We start from the raw sequence: 16,343 nt of genomic DNA, 5'->3' as shown, positions 1-16,343 counted from the left end.
ACAGCTCCCTGCTGTCCTCTTAAGTGACAGACCTTCAAATACTTCAAAAGAGCAATCACGCCCCCCCACCTCTTCTCCAAACTGAACATTCCCAAGTCTATCAGTCTTTTCCTCATAGGGCTTGGTCTCCAGACCCCTGATTATCCTTGTTGCTCTCCTCTGCATCTGCTTCATTCTGTCCACATCTTTTTTGAAGTGAGGCTTCCAGTACAGACAACACTCTCGGTGAGGCCTTACCAATGCAGTGTACAGTGGGACCATGGTATCTTGTGATTTGGACATTATGCATCTATTGATACACCCAAGATTGCATTTACCTTTTTATCACTGCATCACACTGGCTGCTTATATTTAATTTACAGTCCAACCATACCCCAAGATCTTGTTCACACACATTGCTACCCAGAAGTGTATCCCCCACCCAGAATGTGGGTTGCTCATTCACAAGACTCCGCCAGTCTTGTAGCATGTTTCTTGTCCTCTAAGAGGTCTGGAAGATGACAAAGGCTCTGCAAGCTCTAGAAAGTTTTTGAGCATTCTTGCTGCAGAATGGGAGCTCCATGACTGGCTTCCAGAGCTACCAATCAAGCTATGGACAATTCCTATGGGTGTTTCTAGGCCTCCCAGAAGTCCATCCCCAGGTGTTGCCTAGGAATCGAGTCAGCACCTGGCAAACCACAAAAAACAAACCAAAGGGGCCAACCAGCACTTTCTATTTACATAGATTTTAAAGGTACAAGCAATGACACCTGTGACCATTAGTTGACTCAGCATGCATGTATTTGCCTCTTATATCTACATCATAGTACCAGCTGCTACATATGACTAGCTCTACATGTACATGTGAGGCAGGAAGACTACTTTCTGGCAGCAGTACCACTGCCAATTCAAATTCAGTATGTTGTAATAGAACACTATATAACTATAACATTGAATTCCCTCTGCTGTGAGTTTTGAGTCTAAAATGAGAGGTGCATAACTTGCAGCAAATCAAGCTTCCTAGAGCTCAACAACACCTAAGTAACAGGTAAAAATGTTCTGACCAATGCCTATCTATCTAGGATTGTAAAGCCTGAGTGATTAAGTACATGGCTGGTAAATACAAGCTAAGTGGCCCTGGTTTTGGGCACCGGTAGTTAGCACAGAAAGCAGGTGTGTCGGGGGAGATTATTATAAATGATAAATGGGATCACAGGTACATTTATCCAGGAGTGATACAGAATAGATGCTTGCTACCCATAGCTTAGACCGACTTCTCTGATAAGGGATACAAACCATTGTCTTGAGGCCTCGGACTAAAACATCTGCTCCTTTCTACCCCTATGAAACAAATTCAGAGGGCAGCTATAGTACTGAAGCTCAAAAAGCTAAGAACTATTCAAGTCCAGTTATTCATTCTGTTTATTGAATTGGAAAGAAAGGGAATACAAATATTTGTTAAGTGCTATGCACCAACATGGAAAAGTGTAATTTTTTTAAAAACCCCCCAATAAAAGCAAAAATCAGGAATTTTGTTGGAACTGAACATTTTAAAGATATGTTTAATATACTACATATTTATAAAATAAAAAAGTTAAGGTGTTTTGTAAATAATTAGTTAAACAAGTGAAAATAAATATGGAGACCCAAATTTCTTATGTTTTAATGTTATATAGTAAAGAAATATTTAAACTACTTAATATAATCCAAGAGGAGAGTAACAAAAATCCAGAAAGTTTAAGAATGCAATCCTTTGAAACATTTAATATCAGTCCATAGCAAATAGTCATTACATACCAAAAGCTCTAAGTGTTAACTAGTTCCACCACAACTCCATATAAATCTTGACAATTTAGAAATTTGAGAACAACAAAAGTTCTTTTCTTGATCTCTACAGCTTGTTTCTTCCTCATACATTTTCAAGGAGCCAATAAACTTTTTCCATCTGTGCCAAGAAGTGTTAAGAATTAAATCTAGTACATTTATCCTAACAATGAAACACTTAAAAGATGGGGCACACTAAATTTCAAATTTATAAAAATATATTGGTATTAACCAAAATCTTAAAGTCAGGACACTTCACATACATACATGACTTAAAGTATGCAGTAAAACATGACATGTACCTAAAACAATTGGTTCCATGACGTTGTGTTTCACGCACACACGTTCATACCGTACACACACACACACACACACAATTTTGCTGGATCCAGATAATCTGGTTCAGCAAGCAGGAAATGGGTTTCTACTTTGTGTTCCAGCAACTAGAGCAGCTACTGCAGACAACACTGCACAAATTAATTAAGTCCACCCTGTTCAAAAAGTGTCAAAGTGTTTCCAAAATTCTACTAATTGTCAAATAAGCAATTTGTTCTATGGCAGCTGAAAATGGACTCGAGCCAATGTAATATACATTTTGATCATATACAGGATTTTTACTTGTTTAAACTGCTTGCTTGAAATGTATCAAATTGAGGCAACTTGTGTGCTTTGGGGTATTGACAAAGGGCATCAAGTCTTACTAGAAATGGTTTCATTTTCCCTTTCTACCCCAAAATTACAAACTAGACATTCTTCTGCTGTTAACAAAAAAAAAATAATAATCTTTACAACTCCCCTTCCCCATATACATATGTATTGCCAGCATATAACTGGTTTATGAGAAAACATTTCAACTTAAAGCCTTCTTTATTGTTTGGGGTGGGAGATTTTATTTAAGATGGCACTCAAAATCTACTATCAGATTAATTACATTCAACAATACCTGCTTGGAAGCCAGACCATGTTTGTTGGCAAAACTTGGGTACTATTATGTGACTTCACATTAAAATTTGTCTTTTGCATTCTGTTTCAAACTAAACTTTAATGAGGAAACTTAATAAATTAAAAAATGGCAAAGGAACTAAGTCACACATTTACAAGACTTATTTTTAAGGGCAGCATAAAAATTAAATCCCATTTCCTCTTTTGTGCTCCTTTTTAAATAAACTTACCTGATCAGCCCTGAAGCACTGTGGTAAAGGTATTGTAGTGATTTATAGCCAGTGTGCATACTTTGGAGTACAAGGGTGCAAAAACCTAAGGCAAAATGTGAACTATGTTTATCTCCTTCACATATAACACCTTTTCTGTCCAGGGTACAATATGGCCAGCTATTAGTGATTGCTCCAGCCTTTACTGCGTACAGCAGCCTTTTTAATAATATATGAAAGTGAATGTTGCAGATATACCTATTCCTCATCTTCTCGTCTACAACTTCCACTACTGTCTAGCTTTGGTTTTTTTTTAAAATATGGTAGTGGCGCTTTTTATCAATTCACACATTAGAAATAAATCTGTAAGAATTAGGCTGCTCATCTATGTCTCAAACAGATCAGTTATTATTACAGCAAGAAAGTGTTGACTTGGTTTCATTTGATTCAGTGTGTTTTCTTACGCCAGTGATGAGTGTCCATCTGGCAGCTCAATTATCCTACCCCATCTGAAGCTCTTGCATTTAAAGTTGCATAGCTTATATTATAAAACTAATTTTATTATAAGCGGATCTCTTGAAACCCATGCTTCTCATTTATTATGAAGTGCTTTTGATTCCTTTTAAATTCACGAGTTCCTTAATATGGGAGGAAAGCATGAGTTCATTCTGGTGCTCTCAAATTAGTTCCATCTGGTATAAAGCATTTTGAAGATAAGAAAGCAAGAGGCTCAAAAGTTTGTAGAGGGCCTACGTAGACAACTGTAACTACAAGCCTCAGACTAAAATGCCCACAGAAATCAGAGAATGCAAATTAAACTGATTATTTATGCATATTAGATTTTGTCCCTGACTTGCTCTCTAAACTCCTCAAGATATGTGTGTTAGCAAGCAGTTCTAGCACTATGTCAAAAACACAGGTATAAAGTCTTAGCATACAGAATGGGAATATCTGCAAATATTTTCATACAGGCTGAAAAGTAGACTATAAAAGCCAATAATAAAAAATCTTAATGTCAAATTAAGAGGTTACATGTGAACAGACAAAGAAATTTTCATAAAATAAGTTGAAATGGCTTAAGGGAGCTCACAAATAGACATACAATTATTTGCTGCTCCCAAAGCCATTCTAGGACCCAAGAGGAAGGCATTCTTTTGTTTAAAGATTTTTCAGTAAACCTAGTCTTCACATGCAGTTTTAGGAACTGGGTTATTAAAATCGTGATTTTTGTTTGTTCAAAAAGTCTTGAAGATAAAACAACTGAATTGCCTGTATTAAATTAATAGAATATCACTTGTTCTGGTTTAAAGAGTCAATCAGATATTTGTCATCAAATCAAAAGGCTCTGAAGGAAAACGAAAGCAAATCTGAGTTAAGGGATACACACTAGTGCAGTGGCCACTCTTTATTCCTCATCACAGAATCTGTGCATTTAAAATAAATATGCACAAATACAAACAAATTTCCTTCCAATCCTGGATCTTCCTTCTCCCAAAGCCATATACCTCTATTTTATCTGGTCTCACAAGAACACTGATAGTTCTTTTCATTATGAGCTGCTTTCTTTCCTGTTATAGTTTTAAACTTGAGAGTGACCTTAAGTGCCATTTTAATCCTTCAACCAAGGGGGAAGTCAAATCTATTCTGAAGTCAACAGAGCAGACAGCAAACTAGGTTTCTTTTACACAAACTAGGGTTTTTTCTTTCTTGCACAAAGAAAGTCAAGGAGCCATTCCTAGTGCCAGGTGATGGATGGCACTATCTCAAAAAAGGCCCTGGCCAGCGGACAATATGGAAGGCTTGTACAATGTATGCATCAGTTTTTAAAAAGAGATGCTCATCTCACTAATTTTTAAAGATAATGTTACATGTACTGCCCTCATTCTAGAACTTTAAATAAGAATCATTGCACAAGTTAAAGCCAATTTGAAATTTTCATTTATTAACTTCAGAAAATACATTGTACTTCTTTAGTTGGTGATTATGAAAACTCTCAATTTTTATGGTGGTAAACAAGGTTTCTTTTTTAAAATAATACTTCATATAATCTGTAAAACTCCTGCCAGCCAAATGGTCTTACACAACACTCCAGGGGAGCACCAGTTATACTGCATTTACTTGTAGATGACACTTTTAAGCTGGTTTATGTTCCAAATGTATACAAATGAAGTTATTTTAATGCTATAAATAATTTACTTTGTTTAAAAAAAATTGTGCTGTTAACCCATTTATGGGACAACAAGCTATGTGAAAAGTACAAAACCTTTTGTCAAGTGTGATACTGAGAGTGCTTTTCATGTCGTTCACTGGTTTAACATCTGGGTGTAGATATACTGCGCAATGGGCAAGGCTAGAATCCATGAACCAAGCTGCAAAGATCTCAAGCTAAATAAGGCGGAGAGAGACTCAGAGAAACAAGAGAAGGAAATACTTTCCTATCCAACATGTACTCTTCAGACTAAAGCACTCTTTCTATCAAGCCTTCTAAACTGTTAAATAAAAAGGTTTTCCAAACAAGCATTTAAACTTCATTACACAGAAGAGCAACAAGAACAGTAATCTGCCTGACAAAATGGCAGAAGGGAAAAATGTATATACGGACTTCAATGGTTAGCCTGAATGTAGCACAGTTCTTCACAACCGATGGGGGGTTACTTCAACATGGTGTCCAACAACGTTCTAACGACGTGCTTCATTTCAACTGTTTACTATGAAGCAAGGTGGTACAATGTTTGGCCCCAGTCGGGCTTCAGAAATGGTTCTTTTTTTTTTTCATGACGAGCATGTCTGTCCAGCTATCAATCATGTTTGTTTGCACCAAATCCCAAGCCATTTAAAATACGACTAAATTTAAGTTAAACGGAAGTCGTCTGCTCCAAGTTCACCATCAACTATCCATGCTACTGCATTCCTCTAAGGGGAGATGGAATGTAAAGAGAAAAAATATTAAGGATTTAATAATAAATTTTAATCTCAGCCACAATACAAAAATATATATTCATATTTATGTAGGGCATGCACTTTAAAAACAAATTAAGAAACCTATTCTCAGTACCTTAACAGTGAATTTACAGTCAATGTATTACTAAATTAGTCTGTCCAGCAGAAACTGCAATCTTTATATACTGATTTTGCAGCTCTTGGAAGCTATACAGTATATGAGGATTGTGAGCAGGCAACAGAGTTTTGTATTTCAAACTGAGAATATACAGTAATTAATGGAAAAACTGTTTTCTGGGCAAAGGATTTGTTGTAAGTCAATTTCTAATAGTGATGGTGATCTTTTTATTCCTTTTTAAAAAACTTTTTTCAGGAAAAAGTATATCAGCCAGTGACAAAAGAGATATGTTCCCTAATGCATGGACTAGTACCTAGATAGGACTTTTCTGTTTCAGAATGCCAAATAGGGTTGATTTTAGAAGTGCCAGAGGCAGTAAGGTTCCACATGAAATCTAAGAGGTAATTGAAAATTAAAATTCTGGTTTGCTCTAGTTATTCAAGCTCACTTCTTCCATGTAATGGATATATCTGCAATTAACAAAATAAGCAAGATACTCTCCCATTTCAAGATAGGAGAGCTACTATATTAGCATAGGTTTCAAAAGTTCATTCCAGAACCAGAATTCAGATTTGTCATTTTAAACTAAGACATATTGAGAACACATACACATTCTGATTACATAATAAGCATTGTAATTTGTTTACCTTGAATTGCTTCAGTACATAACAAGTATTTCAATTAGCAAACAATAAAAGATGCCAATTTCCTATCCAAAACAACTGCACATGAGCTGTTTCATCACTCTTTAAAATTAAGCTTTACTTTTTGTTCTTTCTTTATTTCACCTTCAACAAATTGAGGGGCAGCAGTCTTTCCATGCACAACAGTGTATGATTTTTAAGGGTTTCGGTCTGCCTGTCAAACGCCGCATCAGCTCAAGCCACAAGGAGGCATCATTCCCTCTCACATAAAGATATCAGAACAAAGTAGGAGTCAAGTTCACCTTTAAGACCAATGAAGTTTTATTCAGAACGTAAGCTTTCATGTGCTCCAAGCACACTTCATCAGACGAGGAATCAGGCACAGTGAACAGAGCTACATATAGCTGGTAGGCAATGGTTTAGAATGCAAAATGGTACAAATTTAAGATCCAATGACGAAATAGTAAAATTAACGAATTGAGCAAACCTTTTATCTGTTTATCTCATTATATATACTAAACCCATCTTCCACTATATATTTTTCTTCTAATGGCAAACTACATGTATGTTACATATTAAAAGGTAAATTAGGTGGATGGAAAAACTTATGAGAAAGTAATGCCCTCTTTTTGACCCAGGCTTATATAATAGAGCAATTGACAGACATTCTCACATTTTGACATATTACTGTTTTATTGCTTTCTCATACTCCTGCTACCCAGATCAAAGGTTTGCTCAATATGTTAATTTTACTATTCCGTCATTGGATCTTAAATTTGTACCATTTGCATTCTAAACCTACCAGCCTTCCAGCTATATGTAGCTCTGTTCACTGTGCCTGATTCCTCATCTGATGAAGTGTGCTTGGAGCACATGAAAGCTTACGTTCTGAATAAAACTTTGTTGGTCTTAAAGGTACACTTGACTCCTACTTTGTTCTACTGCTTCAGACCAACAAGGCTGCCCACTTGGATCTATCATAAAGGTATCAGCTCTTCCTTTAACTCATCAAGCTACTCTCCCAGCTAGTTCACAATATACTAACAGCCGACAACCAAATACTTTTTTCCTGTAAACATACAAGGATAGGACTGAGCATCCTGAATGCACAGTCATATCATATGTTCATGTAGCTTGGTCATTGCTCAGATGGTTGTGCATTGGAAGTACTGTCCTGTTGATCTGAACTTATGGGAATTGCAAAGGAACTCAAAATTTCTCAAAATAAAGGAACTGCACAAGAGAACAACCTGAATTTCTATCCCATATCAATTTATCATAGCCTGACTGATGTATGTGCATGGTAACTGAGGTATCAAAAACCAATACAATGTTCATTGTCAGCTCAAATTATACTAGTTTCTATCCACACATAAATTAGATTGTTTACCTTCAATATCCTGGTTGTCTACAAAAGGTGCTGGTCCCCATATTCTAACAGTGCCATCATCAGAAGCGCTGGCCATCATGGATGGAATCTGTGGGTTCCAGCTCACGCAGTTGACTGTTCGCGTGTGTCCTGTCAGCTCCGCAATTGGCAGTTCACTACGCTTGTGCCAAATATATACTTTGTGATCTAAGACAGACAGATTTGAAGAAACATGAGAGCCATTCTAAAATTTAGATTTATCTATAGACAATACAGTATGGCACTGATTCAGGCATTCACTGTTTTTGCATTAAAATGCCATTCACATCAGAAAACTGCTTCAAAAAGGTTTGCTGAATGGTACATCCAACAGCTCCAAGAAGTTTCTTTCTGCCCCTTAGGAATGCCATATATAAAACTGACAGCAAGCACTGACCTCCTCTGCAAGATGAAGATACGTGTAGGGAACTGGAACATATTTAAGCAGGCTCTATACACTCCAAATAAGAATCATTTGGATGTTACCTTTCTCCACCAAGGCCTCCATTTAAACTGTGATTAAGCCCTAGACTAATGTACTTCTCTACTCTCCTCCTGGCCTTCTCTATACATGTTATTGGGGCCTCTCAGGAGGTCCTGAAATTGAATGGGGGATCCCTTTCAAGCCTGAATATTAAAACTTTTGTGGTTTTACTATCCAGGGCTATAGGAAATCTTGTATTCAAAACATCCATGGGATCTCTTGTCCTTTCCATACACAGTGCGGATAAGAGAGAGGAAAGGGGAGAAAGTAGACAAGTCCGGGTATAGACAGACTCTCACCATATGTAGAACAATGCAATGAGGGAATGTAACATCCAAATAGATCCATAGTTGCTATTATGAAGCATATCATCCCGTCAAAGCAATTTCTATCCATTCATAATGGGGACAACACTTCAAAGGCTTGAAGTGAGACTGATTTATACTGTATTTTAAGAGTACATTTAGATGCGTTAGTGCTTTTACAGCGTAACTGTGCCAAAAAAGTGCATCCATCTGAATATTAATTACAACAATATGGGCAACTCTGTGTGCCATCAGAGTTCCTGTCACTGTGTAAGCATCAACACTGATCACAGCACCCATCTGAATTGCAGATCACACAGGATTGATTGCATGTCAGACATGCAACTGTGTTACTGAAAAACCACATGTCAGTGATTAGCAAAAAGTGAGATTTTTGCTAATATTAAACAGTCGTTTTTTTAAAATACCCATTCTTGCTCAGACAACAGCAGCTACCTGAAGAAAGTCAAGATGTCCTTTTAGTTAGCATTCTCTCTCAAGAAAAACTTCAGACAATAAATTAGGATCCAGAATATTAAAACTGGCTCCCAAAATATTCAAAACCAATTTCCCAGCCCTTACAAATCATGCTATGACCTATTTCCTAAAAGCAACTGATTGAAGAACTGTGTTCTATCTAGATCAGCTCAAAGTTAATTTTTAAAAACTTGCCACAATATTGAACTTCCATTGGACACCCCTGCTTATATTTGCATTTATCTCCCAGCATAAGCTAAATATTCACTCTGTGCAGCTTCAAGTCATTGCAGTATTCACCTTAAGGCCACAGCATTCAGCACTTACTTTCAAAGATGAGGCCACTTTTTGTGCTACTTTATGTTCATATACACAGAGTCAGAAGTCAACCTTATCCCAAGGGCGGACGACCCTTTAATGTTTGGGGCTGGTAGGTGAAATGCCTACCTAGCTGAGAACATACCTTTACATTTAAGAGGTTATGACATTTAAATCTGTTACTTTTTTGTACATAGAGACTTTCACAGCAGCCACATTTGCAACAATTCAGTGCAAAGAGGCAAGAGCCTCAGGCAGTCCGAATCTAAATAAGGTGCCATCAGCTTCAACTACAGCTGGGTAGTTTTTAGACACTGAAAATGAAAAAAATAAAAAGCTGTTCTAAGTTGACCTGGATAAATTAATCTTTACATTCATGTCAAACAAACAGTAGGCTGTAACTAAGTGACCTGTCCACGCTGCCCCGTGATGTACAAATAAACTGACACATCAAGAGCCAACAGAGTTGAACAGACATCCCTGGGGTGGAAACTGTTTGGAAGGGTAAAGGTTAAGGCATGCATGAGAATTGACATAGCTATTTATAACTGACATTGTGTTGAAGATACAAGATAGCTACAAGAGTGCAGTTCTTAAGGGAAATCTAATCACCAATTTGCTTCTAAGTAGTCCACCAACAAGCTTACCTTCCTGCTCAGATCAAAACCTGCTTTGCCTGAAGTTTGCTCACTCTGTATTAATCACTGTATTATTATCAATACAGAGCAAGTCAGCATCCTTACTGCCTAGAAAACCTGCTGAACAAGCCACTCAATGCAACCGAGGCAATGTTAAAAGAAGGCTGTGTTTATTTCAGGTTACTCATTGTGTGCCCTAAGTATTCAACATGCAAATAATCAAAAGGTACAAGAATTCTAGATCTGTTACAGGATATGAGACTTGTTTCTCTCACCGTAATTAACTATGCTTGAGATGACAGAATTCATCTGGAATTACATGACCACACCTACCTTTGAAAAACAAATCTATACCAAATAAAGATGGTTCTGCACCAGAGTCACTTGGCCAAACATAACCCTATATACCACACTCATTCTACCAGAGCTTAGTTATTGGTATGAACAGAATCACACATGCTACGACCCACCCCAAACTGTGATCAAGCTTGTTTTTTCTGTAAGCAATTTGTTATTTTTATAGCATTGCTATAAGGAACAGTCATTTCTATAACTGAAATCTGAGAATGACAAGACTACAATAACATTTATTGTAGGAAGTATATGATTGAAATGTGTAAGTAGACACACAGTCAATTTCTTTTAAAAATGTTACCTTCACTGCCACTAGCGATGAAATCTTCATTATGGCCTCCAAAACATGAGTGAATCGTGTAAAACCCTTGTGTAACACCTTGGTACTTTCTCACTAAAACTCTGTCTTGCAAATCCCATAAATGAACTCCCTGAGAACAAAGGGCATAATAGAGATTAACAACATTCACACAATGGAATACCAAAAGGAAAACGATAAAATGAACACAAACAAATTGAAAAGAAAAAAGCAGTCAGTCAGTTTTAAGTGTCCTGATGGCTCAGACAGCTGAGTGTTGTGCAAGCCACTCCATCATATATGGCTTTAAAGCACCATATTGCTTTAACCTCATCAGTCCCATATTCTGAGAGAGGCTGACTTTGTCCTTTACCCTGTCTGCAACAACTAAACACCTCACTGGGTTTGTAGGCCCAAGATAATGGAACAGGGATGGCTCTAGCAAGGCAGAAAGCAAGCATAGCTAAAGGTCACTTGTTTGTATGCTAGAAAATTTAACAAAGAGTGCCAAATGTCCTCCCTCATACTAGCAATATCTTCCCCTCCCTTTAAAAAATCTGTCCACTTACCTGAGTTGCTACATTTAACAACGCTAACCGGCCATTTTTTGAAATAGTGAAAGACATAATTGGATGATCTTCTTGTACTCTAAAAATAAAACACACAGCTCAGAGTTAAAACTATTACTCTGGATTCAAGTTAATATTGCTAAGCAATTCTTCATCTGCAGTACCATTCATTATTTCACCATTATTTCATCATTATTACTATGACCTTGCAGATACAAAAGTTCTAACTATGTCTGCACCACAAGCTGAAGAAGAGTTGGTTTTTATACCCCACTTTCTTCTACCCTAAGAAGTCTCAAAGTGGTTTATAATCACCTTCCATTCCTCTCCCCACAACAGTCACTTTGTGAGGTGGGTGGAGCTGAGAGTTCTAAGAGAATTGTGACTGGCCCAAGGTCACCCAGCAGGCTACATGTGGATGAGCATGAATCAAACCCAGTTCTCCAGATTAGAGTCCACAGCTCTTAGCCACTATACCACACTGGATCTCAGGTATGTCCTTTAAAACTGTTTTTAGAGCCCTGACTTGGATAGCCCAGGCTAGTATTTGGATGGGTGACCTCCAAGGAATACCAGGGCATGATTCAGAAGCAGGCAATGGCAAGCCACCTCTGAAATGTATCTTGCCTTAAAGACCAGTCTAGTCTGCCACCTGGTGGTGCATAGTGCTAAACGAGCTAGAATTCTGGCTGCCCGACAATCTTAGGATCTCCTGGCTATACTACACACACTGCCATCCAATAATTAATTAACTGTTTTTAGAAAATCCTATTTAGAAATGGTATATGAACTACTAGAATGGTATTAAATCATTAACACAATGTTTTGCAAAGCCATATGATGAAATTCTAATATTACATCAGATATACAGCTTTAAGAAGAGGTAGTTACATGTTCCTGTCTGTAAGGTCCTCGAAGTTATAACCCCGAATTCGCTGGTGTGTATCCGACGCCAATACAGTCTTCCCATCACTCAAGCACCACAGGCATTGCACTCTCACTCCTTCCCAGGAGTCCAGGAGATTACCGTCTAAGTCCTAGACAGGAAATGCAGACACTGAAGGAATTGGAAAAAGCTAGTCACCAAGAACATTGGTGTGTGTTGCATTTTGGCCTATGATCAGTTACCACAGCAGAAGAATGTGTATACAAGGAGGAAAGGGTACTTCTGAGAAATAAAATATCCACACAATCTAACAGGGTTTACAAGAACTTAATGCCTTTTAATGGGGAGTGATTACCACAAAAGCCATTTCTAGAAATTTTCAGGCATTCAAACTTTATTCTGTTTAGTAAACACTAATATAGAAGAACTCTAAATGTAAGATTCTGTAACCTGTCACCTTTAGGAAGATGCTTATTGAGAAAATCCGTATAAAGTGTAGTCTAGTATAAACTACTACACTCTTCCTTATGGACAGCTGAGAAAAAAATTATCTAAGAAAAGCAGCACTTACACACTGGTAGAACTGTCCACGCTGCCCTCCTGTCACAAAACGTTTCCCATCTGGATTCCAGGCCACACTTGTTAAACTATCTTCGTGAGACTGGCTCATCTTTGTCCTCAGCTCTCCTGTCTATAATAATGTATAAAGGAATCACTGAGGGCTGGAATATATGAACATGAGCATGTCTGTTTTGACATCCCCAGTTTACTGGGAGTAGGGGTATGTGTTAAAACTCAAACACAGTTTAACAGACACAGAGGAAAGAAGATTAACAGCACCACGCTAATCATAGTTACACTATTCTAAGACCACTGAAATCCGGGTACTATAAATATATACAGCTGTGAATGAAAAAGCCCAATGAGAATTTGTCTCTTCATTTTTTGTTGATAACTTAAGAGACTAAGGGGCACTATGTTATATTTTGATTTAGAGTTTTGTTTTTGTTTTTTATTTAGGATTTTTTAAAACCTCATGAGGAACAATTAATATGGTTTTTCCAAGTGTTATATGCTGAATCAAAAGGGCTGGAATCCCAAGCAAAAGAACTGATTACAGCTTTGTATAATACAGCAGCGGATAACCTGTACAAAAGTGATAAGTATGGGACGAAAAACATTAATTTGTAGTACTGAATTTAGCTAGTGGCAATATTTCAGTTCTACTTATAATAAAAGAACAGCAATTATTCCTTTTGCATCAAAAGCTCTATGCTCTTGGCAAGCTTGTATATCCATACTATGCATACAACATAGCAAGAAATTCCACTTCATAAATACCCCCAAACCCCAATTATACTTCCTGTGATTCTACTAATGAATAGGATATGACAATATTAACTTTCACATTAATACACCTTACTTGTACATTCCAGAGCCAAAGCTCAGAGCAGTCATCTGGGCCACAGGCAACTAGGTAGTTGTCATCTGGACTCCAAGCAATGTAGGAAACACCATATGCATGGCCTTCCAGTGTCTTGAGTAATTTTAGCTGGTGTGTATCCTACAAAAAAGAAAATACTGTAACTATTTCTGGTCACTTGGGTTGGAAAGTCTTTTAAGCAGTTACCTTTAAAGCAGTTTAACTAAACAACACACAACGGATCAGAATTCAGAAAGCCCCTTATTTTTAGGTCCACTTTGCCTCAAAGTAGGCACACAGCATTTACTTTCTGCCTCCTTGATACGATACAGCTTAAGAAAAGCTATAACCACAAACAATGCACAACAAAGCAAAATAGTAAAATTGGTGACCATATAAACTAAGCTTGTTATTCCAATTTCGTCCTTGCATCTGTCAAAAAACATTATTATGCTGTATGCTTATTTGCTGCTCACCCTCTCCCTATATGTATGGACTGTCAACTTCTATTTCAATATATTTGAAGGAGTGTGCACATGAAAGCACATACCTTGAATAAAACTTTTGTTGGTCTTAAAGTTGCCACTGGACTCACTTTGTTAGGAAAGCAAGAGGTAATCATTCAAAGTATACTTCCTTATACATACAGAGAACATTTCCTCATTCAAACTCAGTAACTTTCTTTAAAAATACCTTACAAAAATCAAAATGCTCTCAGATGTAGACAGAAACAGCAAAATCTTAAAAAGGCATCAGAGTGGCCAAAAAAGAAAGCTCAATTGAACTAAGGACAAGGACTGACAACTTAAGCAGATGGAACCTGACATAACAAAGAAGATTCTAGGGTTTCAGCAAAATTACAAGGGAAGAAAACCAAGATATTATTTAAACTGCATTAAAGCAGCAATGGAAAGTTTCAAGGTACTATAGTAGTATTCAGATCAGAATGATCTAATCAAAATTATGCTTATGCTTGCAGAACAGACCTTTCCTGCCTGCCCTCTGCTACCTCCTGTGGTCTTCAAGAGGTGGCTTCTAGAGGTCTGGGGACCTCTACAAAGGCAGAGGGAATCAACAAAATTTCTATGCATGCTGTGGTGCCAGTTTGTTCATGGAAGAGGGACTTCGATCCTATCTGATATTTATGAAAACAAAGTGGTAACCCAGCACACCATATAGTTCTCTTTAAAACACAATCTTGCTTCAGCTGAAGAACAAGTAAACCTGGTCAACACTCCTGTCGAGACAATAAGGATCCATAAACAAACTAGAGCATAAGAATTATATACAAAAACTTCACTTACTAACAGCTCTGAAAATTCCCATTTCAAAGACAGTGGAAGAACTGTCTCAAATCCATTATCACAGTATTGATGAACCCTTTAAAATGTTCCTCTCAGATTTAGTAATTCAGAAATGAAAAGCTTAGAATGACCACCTGCTGTTAACATGAATAGATGTGACTGTTACAAAAGTGATGTGAAGGTATTAAAATTCTTAATTATGGAGAAACATCATGTACCATATCTGTGCTATTTCTACCACAGGACTTTTTTTTTTAGCTAGAATGCACAGGAACGCAGTTTTGGCTGGCTTGATGTCAGGGGGTGTGGCTCAATATGCAAATGAGTTCCTGTTTTGTTTTTCTTAAAAAAAAGCCCTGTGCAAAACAATGGTGATGTCAGGGGGTATGGCCTAATATGCAAATAAGTTCCTGCTCTGCTGTTTCTACAAAAAAGCCTTGTTCTACCATATCTGTGCTACTTCTGTATCTCAAATAATTTTGCCTAATTTTATAAAATAAATTGCTTCATAGGAAAATCAGTCAACAGTAGCCAGAAAATAATCCAGGTGGGCAGCCATGTTGCTCTGAAGCAACAGAACAAGATTTGAGTCCAGTGTTACCTTTAAGACCAACGAAGTTTTAGTCTAAACTTTCATGTACAAACACATTTCTTTAATATCTGAAGTGCGCTTGCACATGAAAACTTGTTCTGAAGAAATGCGCTAGCACATAAAAGCTTATACCTTGAATAAAACTTTGTTGGTCTTAAAGGTAACACTGGACTCAAACTTTGTTCAGAAAATAATCCATTTGTGTTGCAAGAACAAAGAGAAAAAGTTAAGGAAAGGGATGGCAAATTAATAAAATATTTTTAAAAGGAGAAACAGGGAAAGATGAGGACATTTTTCAAGGGTGGAATAACATACAGGGCTTCAAATAACAGATAAATACTATGTTGTAGTATAAGAACTGTTTGGTAGTGGAGCATACTAAGAAACTGCATAGTCTCTTTACTTAGAAAAATTATAAAGGGAAAATAACAGACAGGCATCCATCGAAGACATGATGTAAGGAAAATTAATCTTCAGCTCCAGGATTAGAACTGGGATGGAACAATGCTATGCAGAGGCAAGTCCAACCTAAGTGAAATAAAGTGTACTCCAATATATGCATAAGATTTCAGTCTAAGTACCTAGCTCACCACTGGAAGGAATTAATACGCTGCACTGTTTGATAGGTCCT

The 16,343-nt window shown here is 37.1% G+C and overlaps 1 protein-coding gene across 2 annotated transcripts in view; it reads right to left on the bottom strand.

The window, feature by feature from the left end:
* Positions 1-1,383: 1,383 nt before the first annotated feature.
* The window catches only part of WDR26 (WD repeat domain 26), a 46,618-nt gene continuing 31,658 nt past the window's right edge, over positions 1,384-16,343 (bottom strand). The window contains exons 8-14 of one of the 2 annotated variants that reach the window (XM_060246000.1): positions 13,817-13,957; positions 12,965-13,084; positions 12,399-12,544; positions 11,508-11,586; positions 10,942-11,071; positions 8,047-8,232; positions 1,384-5,867 (exon numbers count right to left, since the gene is read on the bottom strand). In XM_060246000.1, coding sequence (XP_060101983.1) covers positions 5,842-5,867; positions 8,047-8,232; positions 10,942-11,071; positions 11,508-11,586; positions 12,399-12,544; positions 12,965-13,084; positions 13,817-13,957 — 828 coding nt within the window. In that variant the 3' untranslated portion in view covers positions 1,384-5,841. Of the gene's footprint in view, positions 5,868-8,046; positions 8,233-8,973; positions 9,963-10,941; positions 11,072-11,507; positions 11,587-12,398; positions 12,545-12,964; positions 13,085-13,816; positions 13,958-16,343 lie in introns of those variants that run through there. The other variant, XM_060246009.1, reaches the window with a different exon arrangement.

This window comes from Heteronotia binoei, chromosome 1 (genome assembly GCF_032191835.1).
Source record: "Heteronotia binoei isolate CCM8104 ecotype False Entrance Well chromosome 1, APGP_CSIRO_Hbin_v1, whole genome shotgun sequence".
In the NCBI taxonomy this organism is placed as follows: domain Eukaryota; kingdom Metazoa; phylum Chordata; class Lepidosauria; order Squamata; family Gekkonidae; genus Heteronotia; species Heteronotia binoei.
The sequence above is the reverse complement of the archived record's forward strand: the minus strand, read 5'-3'. Positions and strand labels throughout refer to the sequence as shown.